The 16,675-nt window shown below is 39.1% G+C and overlaps 1 protein-coding gene and 1 long non-coding RNA gene across 4 annotated transcripts in view; one reads left to right on the forward strand and one right to left on the reverse strand.

The window, feature by feature from the left end:
* On the reverse strand, positions 1 to 13,947 carry LOC111946804 (uncharacterized). 2 transcript variants are annotated; one of them, XR_013652547.1, is made up of 5 exons: positions 13,806 to 13,947; positions 12,750 to 12,802; positions 12,598 to 12,657; positions 2,786 to 2,907; positions 2 to 2,692 (listed from the first exon to the last, which is right to left on the reverse strand). It is a non-coding gene; the product is annotated as an uncharacterized LOC111946804 (long non-coding RNA). The 2 variants fall into 2 exon arrangements; XR_002872566.2 differs by having other exon boundaries at positions 1 to 2,907.
* Positions 13,892 to 16,675, forward strand: part of slc39a10 (solute carrier family 39 member 10) — a 25,225-nt gene continuing 22,441 nt past the window's right edge. Inside the window, exon 1 of one of the 2 annotated variants that reach the window (XM_011489215.4) lies at positions 13,892 to 14,012. Coding sequence is in view for 1 of the 2 variants with exons in the window: in XM_020712841.3 (XP_020568500.1) it covers positions 14,901 to 14,906 (6 nt within the window). In the remaining variant the exon portion in view is untranslated. Of the gene's footprint in view, positions 14,013 to 14,056; positions 14,907 to 16,675 lie in introns of those variants that run through there. The other variant, XM_020712841.3, reaches the window with a different exon arrangement.

The raw sequence follows: 16,675 nt of genomic DNA on the forward strand, positions 1-16,675 counted from the left end.
TGGTGGTGTCTTCGTGTCAGTGGCGTTACCTGCAACAGTCGTCTGGCATTCAAGTCAAAGCGGTGGAGTGAATGGTTTTTCTGGAAACCTTAGTACATCTGTAAACGGGCTGCAGCTTTGTGGTATTTACAAACCCATGTCTGAATGCAGAGGTCCATAGGTACTGGTAAACTTTAATGTTTTGTGATACTCTTCTTCTTCTTCATTGACTATCAATAACGGTGCATAAAATTGATGGAACCAATGAATGAATAACAATAAAAACATTTGGTTAAAAAACACACTTGCACAATCTACTGTGCTTTAAAGCTTCAGGAACAACAAGTAAATGGATAACCATCTTTTATTCCATCATGTCAACAAAATCTTTTCTATAAAAAAGTCAAATGGCTTAGTGTATATAAAAGTAAGACATTCTACCTGTCTAATGAAGCTGGTCTGATGATGAAAAGCTTTCTATGGCTACTACTTTGTTCCTTTCTTTCAAACAATGACAGTGTTAAAACCCTGTCTGGGGGTCAACTTATCTAATGCTTTCCTGGTTTGTGATGAACAGTAATTGTTGCTCAAAAAGGCCTGTCATTGCAACACTGAATAGTGAGCTGTATTGACTAAAAAAAGCAAACCTAAATCAGGAGTTTTACATAACAACAATAAAACAAGTCATTTGTGCTTGCTTCCTCATTCAATACATTTTAGCTGGGGTTCTGAATCTTTCCCTTTCACATGATTCGATGCGTATCTGAATATATGGTCCACAGATCCAAACATAAGATTCAGCTCACTTTGTGTTGATACAGCACAGTCCAATTCTTTTGTCTAAATTGATGCAATACATTTATTATTCATTTGCCTTTTAACAGAAACTTTTTTTACACCTTTTAGTTAGGCAACAAAACCAAAATGATAGGGACATAACAGCTACAAACAAAAAGAACGAAAGGGTATTTAAAATGTGCAAAAATACAAAAAGTAATAACATTTAACAAAAAGAAGAATCTACACCACCATTACGACTTAACATATGTTATATGTAATAATAAAACCAAATAAGGTAAAAGACAGTATATGCATACGGGCTACAGATGCATGATAACCGGTTTTGTACATAAATATTTAAACTGTGGCATTGTACAATCTAACAGCTGTTTGAATGAATGACCTGCGGAACTGTTCCTTCCTACATGGAGGGTGTAAAAGTCTGCCTCTGAAGGAGCTGCTCAGCGCCTCCACTGTCTGATGTAGTGGGTGAGAGGTGTTGTCCATGATGGATTTTAGCTTGGCCAACATCCTCCTTTCACCCACTTCCTCCACAAAGTCCAGTGGACAGCCCAGGACAGAACTGGGCCTCCTGACCAGCTTGTTGAGCCTCTTTCTGTCCCGGTCTGTGCTGCCTGCTCCCCAACAGGCCACGGCGTGGTGGTGGATAGCAGAGGCTACCACAGAGTCATAAAAAGTCCTTAAGAGAGGCCTGCGCACTCTGTGTGCTGACCTCACAGAGCTGGTCAGCACAGTCCCTGAGCAGTCCAGGTCTGATACCGTCTGGACCTGCAGCTTTCCTGGTCTTAAGTCGCCTCAGTTCTCTCCTCACCTGATCAGAAGTGGCAGAGGGGGATGGAGGTGGGGGGCAGAGATGGTATGGCTGTGGATGGGGGTGGTGTGCAGTGTTGAGAGTGCGTGGGGGTGGGTGTAACTGCTGGAGAGGACAAGAAGAACATGCGACTGTGTCAGGACATAGGCTGGATCGTTGCACAAAGCTGACAGCTTTATGCCTGAGAAACTGGGGAGAGGCATGACTTAAATACAGCTGAGCACAGGTGAAACCAATATCACCATTACAGGCTTAGCTTTAGGTAGAGGCAGGACAGGAACCTGACATGTAGGGACTTCCATGAAATATACATTCTGACTCCAACCACAACACCACAGTCTGGCCGTTGAGGAAGACTGTGGTGTTGTGGTTGTCACAAAGTGATTTTGCAAAAATACAATTGTACCAACAAAAAAAACCCCAATAACAATTGTGTATTTAAAGTTCTCCTCAGTGGCTTTGGTGCATGTCTCACAACTGAATGAAACTTTACACAACAGTTAGTGCGCAAGCCACAACATTTAGTCCTTTGGGCGAAACTTAGTGGCAGTTTCATGTTCATTTCATTCATTGGCAAATGCTTTTGGACATAACGCACACACTGATGGCGGCTCCACTGCTGAACACTGGCGCCAACCTTCCACCAGAGGCAAGGTGGGTTCCGTGTCTTGCCCAAGAGCACTTCGACACATGGTTGGGCAAGGCGGGAATCAAACCCGGAATATTCCGAACGGAGGTCGACCGCCCTACCACTGATCGTTATTAGCTTGCTTTTGTTGTCTCTGCTTGTACAAGCTGAATAGTCATTGTTTATACAACTACTATTCTTCATTTCATTGCTTGCGTCACACAAAATTGTTGAACATGTTGTCAAACATTTTACACATTCTTTATAAAAAATATTTTAAGATGGAAAAAGACAGACACCATGGAAGAAATGCATGTCTTCCACCTCACTGATGTCCTAGGTCAACAAGGAGTGAATATTAGAATGTTTGCAGCATTCAGAAGACAATGTGCACACCCATATTGCCCGTCTTGGTCCATACAATACATTACCCCTTTTGACTTTTTTGGATGCTCTTTATAGGGACACGATCCCTGAGAATGAAAGAGATGAGCCTGATGAGAATCTGAAAATGTATATAGTAGATTAGAACAGCAGTGGAGGGAATATGACCATCATCTGCATACCCAAATGACTCTGCTAGGAGCCATGGATGTAGCTTGTGATGACATCACAGTAGAGTCTGCAGAGGGTGGATTTGGCAATCAAGAAGAAACTTTCCGCAGTGCATCGACGGAGCTGATATTTTCTGTGATGTAGAGGAAAGCTTTTGGTCAAACAGATGGGAGCGTTTAGCTCCCCCACTCTCTGTTTTACAATATTTTCCGTTTCAAAACTACCACAAAAAATGAATGCAACCCTAAAACTCTAAGGAGCTTTCGAGATGCGACTGTTTTACCCAGGGGTGGGCAATTCCAGGCCTCGAGGGCCGGTGTGTCTGCATGATTTCCAGATAGTCTTGCCCTACTCATGGCTGATTACCTGGTTCAGGTGTGTCCAGCCAATAATCTTGCCCTACTTATGGCTGATTACCTGGTTCAGGTGTGTCCAGCCGATTAGAACATAACAGAGCAGGGTATGCTGGAAAACATGCAGGAATGCGGCCCTCAGTGCCCACCTCTGGTTTTACCTGTTTTTTTTTTTCTGTCTCATGCCACAATGATACCAGAGGACTTCAGCCACTTTTAGAAACTTTGACAGCAAAGGGATAATGTGCAATCTTTATGAGCAGTTTAACCACATTTTGCTCCCCTAAACTAAACAGATTTTAGAAATGTTGCACTACTTTTTCACATCAAACAAATAAAAAGATTAAAAAGTTTGGCTTTAATGTTCAGATCAGTGATGTGTTTTGGACTTGCTGACGGATGGCTTCAAACGGTTGTTCACTTGATTTGTAGGAGCGGAAGGCTCTGCTTTAGCAAAACAAGAATAAATCAGATGTAAAATAAAAACTAATGTCGTACATATGTTATTTCTTTAAAAAGTTAACATCCCTAAAGAGATGTTTTTTCTGATTCCGTGTGCTGTGGAAGCGCTGCTGCTGCAGAGGTTATTCATGTCTGTGGTGTCAAATAGCGGCTTTAAAAGTATCAAAATAAAAGGCTCTCACTATGAGGCAACAAAAAAGACTATGATGGCACATTAAAGGTAAATACAGAGGCAACACTCTGCAACACTCTTTCCTAGGAGACCTCAGAAAACAGATTTATTTTTGTGCTTGAAATTCAAAAGTCAAACTGAATGGAATATTCATGCTGAGTGCATTAGCTGTCTTCCCTTAAACCAATTGAGAGGCAAGAATTAAAAGAAAAGCGATTTTTATTTTTCAGCCGTTGTTGGAAAACATCTCAGTGTTGGGAGGAAAGGATCAACTTTTCAGCCAGCTTGCTTCGCTGTTGCTTGGTGTCTCATTACTTATTCATTCTGGCCTAAAAATGCCATACCAGAGAGGAAGACCTCCCAAAGGTTTAAAACATTCAGTGCCGGGGGTTATCTCTCCCACCAGGGATCCACGGGAAATATTCGATGCCAAACATCGTTTGTATGAGAAAAGTAGAATAAATTGAGAGCAGATCTTAACCCGAAGTCACCGTCATGATTTCCCAGGTCGATATTTGAAATGTAAATGTGAAAGTATGTGTCCGAATTGTATTAAAATCCAGGCACTGGATAGTCTCAAACTATACAATCATTTACCCACTGGATATAATAGACAACAAATATACATCTATTGTCTACAACTCCATTTTGGTAATCTATTACATGTCTACCAATAGTGTTCTAAAAGATATCTGCATGTAGAGGTCTACTACCTGTTGACATCTAATCTTTGAAAACTTTTAAATGTCCATTTGAGCCCTTTTAAAGTCCCTTCTCTTTAAAAAATAAATAAATACTGCAATTTTACATCAATCTATTCATCTTCAGAACCCACTGAATCCTTTTTGGGGTCACAAGTTTGTTGGTTTCAACCCAGCTACTGTTGGGCAAGGTGGGGTACACTCTGATCAAGTTACCAGTTTGTAAAAGGGCCAAAAAGCACAATCACACCTAGGGGCAATTTACAGGGCCTGTATCCTGCAAAATCAACTTTTTAAGCTTTTAAGTATGTTATAATGTTCATACCAAGCGATATTTTTATCCGCTCACACATTTCTGAGTATTTCTCTAAAACCCTGCGGTCTGAGCACCAGTCCCACCCAATCCACAAAAACGAGCAGGTTCTCACGAGCTGACGTAGACCAGGAAGAGCAGCCTCTTCCTAGAAAGGTCTCCGCTACCAGCACCGCCCCCAGGCTGACACACAATCATTTGTTAAGGCTCTACTGAATGCACGTCTATCTTTACAAAAGTTCTGATATTTTTTTTTGTATGTTTTTGTGGGCGAAACGCAGACACACTGCCAAGGCCGGCTCTAGGTTGACGTCATAAAATGGGCGGCACCCACAACGAGAGAAAGGTGGAGCCTCAGAGATTGAGTCATCTTACTTCCTGGTTGGAAAAAGGACTGTGAAAATAACTCATATTTCAATAATAAATTGTTCTTTATTGTGCTAAAGGTAATATTTTATCACACATATATATAGATATAGTTTACTCTAAAAGGCTTACAAAAAACACTGATAAAGGCCCTTTAACTCATGAAACATGTTTTTGGACTGCGGAAGGAAGAAACCCCACACATGTACGAAGAAAACATGCAAACTGCACACAGAAAGGACCCTGCCAGGTTTTAAACAAGAGTCTGCTTGCTGTATGGCGAAAGAGCTAACCACTACGCCACCGTGCAGACGTTATGTTCACAGTCAACTTATCACAAAATTCCACATTCCAAGCAGTAGAAAACATTTCTACTTCTAACCGAGTATGTCTAATATCTAAAGGATCAGCTGTTTATTGCTGCTAACCAAAATAAATAAATGTCAAATTAACATTAAAATCCCAAAAAACATTGTTCCTTGGTTCTCCAGGGTTGAAAGGTAGACACCTCTTCTGATTCTGTTGCACAACTGAGAAGCAAACAGTTTCCTGTTTCAATTAAAACTGAAGTGTTTCATATGATTCTATTCACTGAGCAAAGGAACAATTCTCTTGACCTTTAGAGTGTTAAACTCCATGTTATCTGCCTTCTCTTTGTATTTTTGACTCAAGTAAAGGGCCGCCTGGACTCTGGAAGCCTAAGGTCTCGCTTCTAAATGTCATGGAACCTCAAGAAACACCGATAGGGAAATACACCTGAAGACTGAAAAACACAATCCTTAAACTTTTTTTTTTTCTATAACAACAGCAGCCTTTCTTTTTTATTTGATCAACCTAAGTTAAACATCAAACTTAGTTTGACTGGTCATTGTAAAAAAAAAAAAAGCATTTATATAACTGCATGTTACAATATTAACATTCCATGTTAAGTCTGTAATAAGTGGAAATAAGTTGATGGATTTATAAAAAAACTGTTCCCCCTTATCCCCTAAATGTAACAAACCACTTGGTGAAGAATCGGAGGCTACATAACTCACAAATTTATGGGTGAGTAATACTTTAATGGTGTCACATGAATTCCTTTCTGTGCTCTTTGCAAATTTTTTTCATAACTTTGTCATATGCCAAGGGAGACAATCAACAAGCTGTTATCATTAAGGGATCATATCCTTTAATGAATCTAAAAAGCTTTGGAGTAAAAACAGAAAAAAGAAACACCATAGAACATGCATTTTCCTGTCAATCAATTTTGCACTTATCCTTCTTCTTTTGTACTTTTTATTTTTATTTATCTTCCTGAAGTAGATTATATTTAAAACCATAAGAGAAATAAAAATCTCTCCAATCATCATAAATGTTGTGAACTATACTCAGTTTTAGGCTTTGGAGATTTTTGTCTTTCAACTTGTTCTAGATGCATTGTGATATGCTCCAGTTGATCATGGATGGACAGATGGATGGATGGATGGATGGAGCTGTTTTTCTACCTTGCCATGCCATGCTATGACCTAGGTTTACGGTAAAGTCTGTCACTGCTTGTAGAAGATTTTTATTATATTTCTAGAAAATACTATTTTAAACAATTTCAAATAAACTATGCTCTGGCACATTTTCAAAAGATCCCTCTCTATCTGATGAAGAAAAATGGTTGAACAATAAATAAAATGTGCATTTCTGAAACAAAATCCTTTTGAAGACCCATATGTAGTCCTGCCCCTCACAAAGGCATCTATATTGTGTGTTGTTTAGTGCTTTAACACCAGAGATGTTGCCGTTGACACCTAAAAAACACATGCTCTCATACAGTAAAGCAATCAATGTTAGTTTAGATGATTCTGTTCTGTTCTGTGCAGAAAAAAGACACTTTTTTATATCTGCTGTGCACCGATCTGCAACACGTTACATAAAGTGTTGCATATGGCGCAAAGCCGCTAATCTTTATAACAGAATCTATCTATTATTTACACTGATTGTGTAAACACTTCACTACTGGGAAGTAGGGCTGGGTATCACCAATAATTTCCAGAATTGATTTGATTCACCAGCATCTGGATCAATTTGATTTGACGTTTTTTCATTTCTTTTGATCCACTTGATTCGATTCAAGTCAATTTTGAATTTACATGGTTCACAAATGTTGACTTTTGTATAGACATACAATATTAATCTATATATGTTTTAAAAAATATTCATATTTATCGGATACAGTTCACATACTGTAAAATGTATTAGTTAAATAATAAACCAATGAGATTGTTAACACCATACAATGTTTCATGGTTTCTCAAATGGAGAAGCTCAAACAAAAATGTGCAGATCATTAACATTGTAAAGGTCTGTAAAGGTCACCGGAAAAGGAAAGGCATAAAAGATAGATCTCTACTTCTATGGATCAATCATTGACTTATTAAGCTTGGATCGATTCAGACCTATTAATGGATTTTATCAACCTATAAAATGTTGCATACATAGAATGTAAAAACAGTTTTTGGTGGCATATCAGCACAAGGCTGATTTTTCTTCACTTCAGAATCTGCTGGCATTATGTTAACTGTTGAAGAGTTGAGTGACAATAGTTGAAAGAATGTCAACACTAGAGCTAAAGCTCTGGTGTGAACGGGTAGGAGAAAGGACACATTAGAAGCAGGTTTCAAGAAAAACAAAAGCACCAAACAGCCAAAAATGCATGATAAAGACCATGCTGAAATAAAACCTTGCTAAGAGAAGGAGAGCCCAACACACTTCCTGTCTGTGGAGATGAGATGGTAATTGAGTTAGAAATATCCTTGGGCAAAATAACTAATTTCTGTATCAATATTATATATTTAAATGTTTGCTAAATGCAGCAGTGAACCTTTGTAGAAAACACTATCTGTAAGACAATAAATATGCAAATGAACCTGCAGTTGAAAGTGCTTGCATACTTTTACAAACTGCTACATCTGGGTTATTGGCACGAAACATGGTCTCACTGAGAACTGGAACTTAGAACAAGAACTATATTTAGGGACTTAGATAGATAGATAGATAGATAGATAGATAGATAGATAGATAGATAGATAGATAGATAGATAGATAGATAGATAGATAGATAGATAGATAGATAGATAGATAGATAGATAGATAGATAGATAGATAGATAGATAGATAGATAGATAGATAGATAGAACAGAAGAAGTGAAAAGTATTAAAGAGGTGAAAATATATAATAGAACTGTCAAATACTCATTACATGCAGAGTGGTCAAGTGGGAATGTTGAGTAAAGGCCTGATCACAACGGGATTTTCACCGACGTTAAACGCCTCGTGACTAAACAAAGGGCACCAATGTGAGTGTGCACACCGACGCGAAAGAAACGCCACGTGTCAAAGCGTCACTTTTTAAAAAACGCCTAGGGTTTGTTTTTTTGGTTTGACACGTCGCGTCGAAATCGATTCGACCAATGAGAATGGCGCTTTTGCACACGTGTCTGGAGCCTCTGAAGTTACAGTAAAACACAACTTGGGGGCGCTAAAACACAAAACTGCCTTGCTGAGCACACATACCAGACGCCGAGTAGATACCAGACGCCGAGTAGCGTCTACACTGCCTCGAAGAAATAATGACGGACATTCTAAAATATCCCCGAACCAAGCACCAGTTGGACCTACCGGTGCTTGAAATATTGATGTTTTCTTTGTATGATTCTGACAAGCACGTAAATACTTGCTCTCTTCTTCTGAGTGAAAAGCGACTTTAAGAAGCGTAAAGTTGCGCAGCGCCACCTTGTGTACAGGAGTATTTCTGTTTTACATTAAGCGCCATCTAATGTCAGGGAATGAAATTGCATGTTCGCTCGGCTCATAGTCAGCGAAAATCGCCTGGGTGTGAACACAAAAAACGTGGCGAAAAACGCTGGCGAATAACGCCTGGCAAATATTCGTCCCGGTGTGTACGGGCCTTAAGACTTTATTTCTGATCTTTTACTATTTTGTATCCTTGCTTGTTCCTCTCCTCCTTTCTGTTTTAAATTGTTAGTTGAGAGGTTTAAATGAATAAAAGTCTAACCTAAAATAAACACTTGTCTGGTAGTAAGTCCATTTGCATTCACACTGTTGCTGAATTGCACCAGCTTTGACTTGTTTTCAGGTGGACTATAGTTTGTTTGTTGGTTTGTTTATTTGGACCACACTAGATTTCAGATTAATTTTCCCATTTCTTAAACACTGTAGACTTTCCAAGGTACCAAACTTTGGGGTAAGTACATAGTCCAATATGAAACCTTGATACTAACATAATGTAGTTTGTATCTGTGGTTTACAACCAATAGTGCTATTAAGCTAAATTCACACTGTCCCCTGCAATGCACATCAAGCGGTCATTTCGAATGAAAAGTCTATGTAAACTTGCATGAACGTGCGTTTTGTGCTTCTGCGTTCAAAACTCTCACATTCATGAATGGATACACAATTTTTTACAACAATTTTCACACAATACAAAACACGCAGCCATTGATCATGCGTTGCAAGTTAAACTCGGGTTAAACATTGGGGTGAACGGGATTTGATTGTCACGGATGGAAGTGCCAAATGTTTGAAATTGGTCATGGAGGAGAAATCAATAGTTGTGGTTTGTGCCCAGCTGGAATTATACAACACCAAGTTCTTTTCACAGATCTGTGAACGAAAAATCCTGGAGGATGATTTGTGAGATTTTTACCGCTTTGACATTTTGCACCAAGCCAACTGTAGGTGGCGGACATGTGTAACCGAGATAGCCTTTATCCTATTTTATAATAGCACAAAATCTTTTCAAGTGTTACCATACCTGAGAGATCTCTAACAAACTGCTGCAAATACACTCCACTCCAAGCCATCTTGGAGTGTATTGCTTCCTTCTTCATCTTCTTCTTTTGACCCCCCTATTTATTCCAAAGGCCACTGTTCCCCGCCTCTTTTGTATGATCTCCTGTCAGTGAGGTGGGTGCCATCATCCTAAAATAATTCATCCTATCGTTTATTGACCTTTTTGGTGTTAATTTTTATTTGTATTATTACAACAATATTTGTTTCAAACTTGTATTTATGTTTTAGGAGAGATATTTTGGGGATTCACTGTTAAAACTTAAATTTTGGTTTGTTTTGTTTCTATAGGAACTGGAGTGGGCAGGACCATACAATGTATTTTTTTCTGTTTGTTTGTTACCGGGTTTGTATGGATAAATGTGAATGTACAATGCATTACAAAGCCATTATAAAGCGTAAGTCTAGCATGCTGCGTGCGCCAAATCTTGCCCTTTTGTATGATCTCCTGTCAGAGAGGAACTGGAGTGGGCAGGATCATACAGTGTATTGTTTTCAGTTTGTTTGTTACCAGAAATAAAGGGAGGCTTCTCTCCAGGAGTTAACACTGTGTCACGACAAATGAATAACCAGCTCAACGCAGAAAGCGACCGGTTAAACATGGAGTAGTAAACGGTAGAAAAAGAAGAAGCCCTTTCTTGACTGTCCAGTGTGAACACCATAAACTTTATGCATGTTCATGAACCCGCAATTAGCTCGTTCTTGAACGCAAGTCAAATGCCAAAATGTACTAAGCTTTACTCTCATAACTAGGTCGATTTTTCAAAACATAACTGTATCCTTTAGATTCCTACAAGTTTGTCTTTTCTATTCCTTTTAACACATTTTGTAAGATTTGCATTGACTTGCTGGAGCCATCAAAGCATTTTTAAAGGTGTAAGACCACTGCTGTGCATATCTGAAAATACACTGTCACTGTGACTTTCTTTGCATTGCAACATGGGAATTTGGATGACTCTTGAGCCAGCTGTTTTCTCTTCTACAGTGAAAGGAGTCATAGTACTATGTTGGTGCACCATAGCTTTGGGAGAAGTAATAAACCTGAGGGCAAAACAAGCAGGCACACTTGTCTTTCTTCAACCTCTACCTGATTAAACGCCCAAAGAATCCATGAGCACTTATTAAACGGGTTTACAGATGGCTAATTATGTGATATTTAAAGCTTGCCACTTGATGAATGTCGCCCCACTCTTTGTTTTCCCTTTTTTTTTGTCTTTGGCTGCCCTGTAGGACAGATAGCTCCTGTGGGTCTGCAGGGGCGCCAGAATTGCTCTGCATCAGCACGCTGTAAGCCAGGAACATGAACATTACACATGCACACTGACTGAGGATCCCCAACGGCTCTCTCCATCAAATGGGAGAATCTATTTTAGACAGCTGACCTGAGTTCACTCCGACAGAATGAATTTCTAAAAGAGTACAAGCCTAACTTTGACTAAAACATTGGTGGTTTTGACCGTACAATGTGTCACAGGTGCTTTCCAGCCAATTACCCCCGCAGGAAACGAGAAGGACTGTCCTTGCAAAACCATATCAGCTTTGTAACTGCTATTTGATCAAAAGAGCAATTACTGCAAGTCAATGACACCTCTTTGGTCCTAGGCATAGCTCTCAGGGCATGAGCCACATCTGATGGATTGTCTGTGGTTCGTAAATACTCTAGTTTCAGTGCAGGAAATATTACCTCTGTAATCTGCAGCAGGAGGCATTTCAGCAGGAAACGGCTCTCAGTACTGGCTTTTATATATACGACTGTGTCTTAGTCTCGCCCATAATTCTGCTGGCTCCGTGTATTCTCCGTGGTCATGAGTACTGGCAGAATGACAGTGAAAACCACACTGGCACTTCAGTTGTTGCTTTATGACCAACAGAGACCCTGAGGCACCATAACTGGAGTGCTAAGCAAGAACATGGCTGCCAATCACTGGATATTAATCTCCAAGTGATCATCAAAGATAGCCAAGCTGTAATGTGAAACCCAGGAGGAGGAGAGGAGCTGGGACGAGACCCAGCTGGTGCGAGACAGACGGTAATGAGCTGTGGTCCTTCAGTTTTCCTGTGGTTCTTCACACACCTGCTTCACACAGGAAGATGAAGGTCAGATGTACCCGTGCTCAACTATGAGCACTATAACAAACAGCAATGTTAAAAGGACATTTTGGTGATTACATGCAGGTGGAGTAGTCTCCACACACACCAGTGCATTAGTCAATCAAATCAGCTGCTTTCAATTTCGTTGGGATGATGCCAACCTGCCATGAGTATAGTTTCCATTTGAAATATTCAGTGAAGGTTTTAAATAGTTTTTTAGTTTTAAAAATTTTGGTTTAAAACAAACGTGCTTTCTTCTAACAACATTTCTTGTACTTTTTCTCTTCCTTTGTTTATTATGTGTAGGCTTAACCAGTAGTTAGCATTTTACCATTGTGATTATTGATAATTACGACTCTTTTGTTGAATATATATAGGTGTCAACAAACAGAGGGCTGGTTCTTGGACAATGGAGCACAGTGCTGAGTCTATGTGGCGCAGAGTAAGAGCGGTCAACCTTTGATCAGAAGATCGCAGGTTTGGTTCCCACCATGTATCGAAGCGTTATGGACAAGACACTGACCTCCACATTGCTCCTGGTTGTTGTGGGTTGGTGCTGTGCGGTGAATGAGACTGTCTGTACCTTCAAGGAAGGTAGAAAAGCACTACATAAGTTTACGCCATTTACCATTGCCTTTACTCAACAAAACAGTTTTATTTTTTAAATGTGCCCACCTGAAAGCTCCTTTGACCTTTGATTTGAATACCAAGATGTTAACAGGTCGGATCTGGAAGTGAATAATAATGCATTAACAAAAAGGAATAACATTATTGCAAAAAGACAAAGGTGGTTTGAACTGATTTATAATAACTTCAAAGAACGTTAACAGATTGAGTAGTCCCAAAAATCAAATTGCGAACCAAATTCATTTTTTATAGTCAAGATGAGAGTCTGGTTGTTCTCATTATCTATCTACATGCCTGTCAATGTGAATGACTGAAGGAAGGAATTCTGCTGCTCTCCAAGGTTAATGACAGCAGTATTCGGTTAAAAGCAGGTTACTCTTTAAGGACATTTTTTTTTATATGTATTTCATGAGATAATACATTTAGCTTTCAACTACCATGTCTAACTGTAATGCCTGCTTTTTGGTAGGCCACATTAACACTGAATGCAGAATTTCTCACCCATTAAAAGTTGAAAATTAAGGCTTAAGTGTTAGAGGCACATGGACTGCAGCTTACAACTATTATCTTTATAAAACAAAACAAAAGGTAAATTGTTAACTATGGTTTAAATAATTAGACAGAGCCCTCTTAAGCTTTTAAAATACTTCAATTAGGAAATGCCAAATATGTGTTTATTTTTAGTGTAATATCAGACTTGTCCACAAAAAATTGCTCCTTTTGACATAAAAATCCATTGTTTTTCTAAGAAACTGTAACATTTGGTACATCCCAGTTTGTATCAAATTAAGGGATAAAAAGGACACAATGGAATACCGATTTTTTTTTTTTATATTTAAACACAATCTGGCCGGCTACAAAATTAACATTTAAAATAACTAAATGTAATTTTACATTATATTCCTTAAGAAAATAAAGATTTCTTAAAGAGATTAAAGTAAAATCTGGAAAAAAGGCAAATAATTCAAAAATGTAACTCTTAAATTCCTATTTTCTGTTTGTTAAAGTTGTTTTTTTATCATGAATTTTACATAGCAGGTTAAGTAGAAAGTGTTTCTGCACTGAATTAACATGAAACCTTTGAGACACAAAGCACATAAGCACCTGCATTTCGCCTGAGAAGGCTCTTTCTTTGACTCTCTGCGCCATTTGCGTAAGCCTACGGCAGTCCTATTGCAGTTATGGAGGGAAATGACGTAGAGCAGCTTCCTGAATTCGCCAACCATCCGTCCAGTGACGTAAATTCATGCGGACTTTTCCTTTTTTTTTTAGTACCGAGCGGAGAGGAGATGCACACGGCACTCGAGTGAGGTAACTGTATAAAAAAACCTCCACTTGTTTTCATTCACTCCCACAACATGGACCGTGGTAGCGTTAGCTACGGTGTACAATTCTAATATTCTAGTTGTTCACATCCAGAGCAGAGTTAGACGCATCAAAGCAGCGCGAGGCTCTTTGGAGACACGAGGCTAATTTCCTGTGTGGTCTGCTAGCTAACAGTTGCTGCTTTAAATCCGCGCGTTTACGAATGGGGCGCGAGGCTAAAAATCGAGTGGGATATTTAAGCAGCGTATTAGCCAAAACGGGGCATTGCCTTTGCTCGGGAGAAAACGCTGGCGCGCGTTTGGTAGTTCGTTTTGTGAAAGTCTGGTTCCAGTGACGCGGAAGAAGAGCCGCGGTCAGCTTTAGTGTGTGTCTTGGAGGCGCACCACGTGTAGCGTCTGCCGGTCAACAGATGGGCAGTGTCGCCGCTTCTTCACCGCGGAGGCTCGCCAGTTTCGTGGTCGAGATGGACTTTGACCAACGTGTAGAGTATTCCGCTGCGGTGTAGAGTGTGTGGAGCGCGGCGCTTCATATACCTTAGCTTTTCGTTGTGCTGCACGCGGCTTTTCTGTCCCCATCTGTTACACAGTTGAAAATGCGTTTCGTCATGGTGAACAGTTCCTATCTGATTAGCCTAAATCAGTGTCTCTACAGGCTTAAGCACGCGAAGAAAGCTGCATGTAGGAACTAAAACGTGTCAACTTGAAACTACGTTTATATGCGTAATCTGGTTGGGTTACGAACTCTTAAAGCTTTTTACATTTGTTGAAAGTTTGACCTGGATTTAAAGTGAGGCATTGAGAAGTTTGCTCACTTCTGATTCAGTGTTTCTCTCCCTGTTCAAACCCAGCCCACGGTGCATCAGCATACCCTCCCATGAAGGTGATTCATGGTTACCACTTTGAGGAATCCAGCCAGCTGAAAACATCACATGTTTAAGAAGCTCCTGTGTCATTTTTTTCCAAAAGTTAAATGGAACAGTTTTATGTTGGATGATGGGCTGTATTTTGTTAACCTGTAAAGTGACTGTTCTTTCTTAAATAGTTGAACTGGAACTGGAAACATTAGTCATAGTAAACCAGTGCTGGTAGTCGTACTTTCTATCAGAATGCAGTCATCTGTCCTGTTCATTAAAACAAAACCCTAACCAGATGGACCAGTTGGTCCCTCTATATGTTTTGTTGCTGGCGTCTTAAATATGCAAACAAACTTGGAATGAATCACAGGTGACTTTGGCAGAGTTTGGCGCCTGATGGCCTTCCTGTCACTGACACAGGAAGACTTGGTTCTCCTTGTGGCTACACAGCTAGGCTGTAGCGGGAAGGGTATTGGCCAAAGGCTCACACTGGATGAAGCTCCTTGCGCCCCCTTGGGAATCAAACCCTGATTTCTCATGTGCCAGTCCTACACATTATGGATATTTCTGCCAAGATTTTGCTTATGTTGTGCTTTGTTGAATTACAGCTTTTTACTAATTGTCAGGGTTTTGATCTGTTTGATGTCAGTCTTTCTAACAGTAATCGACCAAACAAATCCTGAATACTACTTTTTTTTTTCCTCCTAAATAAAAGCATTATTCTTCAGACGAAGAAGCTGCATGTGTCAGCATGATTACATTAGCAGTTTAATGAACTTTGAAATGACAATCGAACAATTCTTATAACTGGCCATGGCCTCCATCTGTGTTAAATTTAAATCCTTTCTTGATTTTCTTATATTAAAGCAATTATCGCAACAGGAAGGTAATTTATAACAGATGCCCTATGAGCTCTTATACTTTAAATTTACCGTTTGACACAAACTAAAAAAAAAAAAAACCAAGTGGGAAAGTGACAGATTTAGGAACAAATTTGATGTCAAGTAATAGGGAAACCATTAAAAATACTAAACCTTATAAAAGCTTTGTCATTTCAATTAAGGATTTATTGTGAGGTTATTTTTACCCTGGTTTGCATGTTATGATGACGTCTTTTTTTCTATGCTCATTGTATTACTGTTGTTCTTTAAAAGAAAAGAATAGAGTAAATGTGCCTTAGTTGACCAAAAATATTATGAGGATAAAATCTGTAATATAGTTATCTTTGCAGCAGTGCGCATAACCCTAAACAGATGAGCAAACATATTTCCAAATAGCCCAAAAAACAAAATTAAAGATTTGAATTAGCCAAAATCCTAACCCATGTTTAATTGAGTTTGCACTGGAACACTAAAAAAGACAGCTTCATTTTTTATTGAAGTAAATATTTAAAAAACAGAATTTTGGATATATTTTTATTTTAACAACTTGATTGTCTTGGTTTAAAGAAAAGAGAAGGGGACAAATGTAATATTTATGCAGTTAAATTCTATGTTTTATGTCTTGAGACATTTCCATGTTTGATTTAATGATTGGCAGATGTTATTGGCACATATTTATGCGTGACCAAGCACAAAAACCGACTGACATTCATGTTGGCCACACGTAATCAATGGAGCCAGGTGCACTTTGCTGCATTGGCCGCATGTATTTTAAGCATGTCCAAAGCTAAATATTGTTGTTGGTCACATGTATTAACAGTCCTAACCTTTTTTCCTGGATTGTACAACCAAAAAAATGAGAGTTCAACACTGGCCTTAGAAAGTTACATGCTAATAGTCACCTTCTTAATGAT

This window comes from Oryzias latipes, chromosome 21 (assembly GCF_053564925.1).
Source record: "Oryzias latipes strain Hd-rR chromosome 21, Olatipes_Hd-rR_3.1".
Taxonomy (NCBI): domain Eukaryota; kingdom Metazoa; phylum Chordata; class Actinopteri; order Beloniformes; family Adrianichthyidae; genus Oryzias; species Oryzias latipes.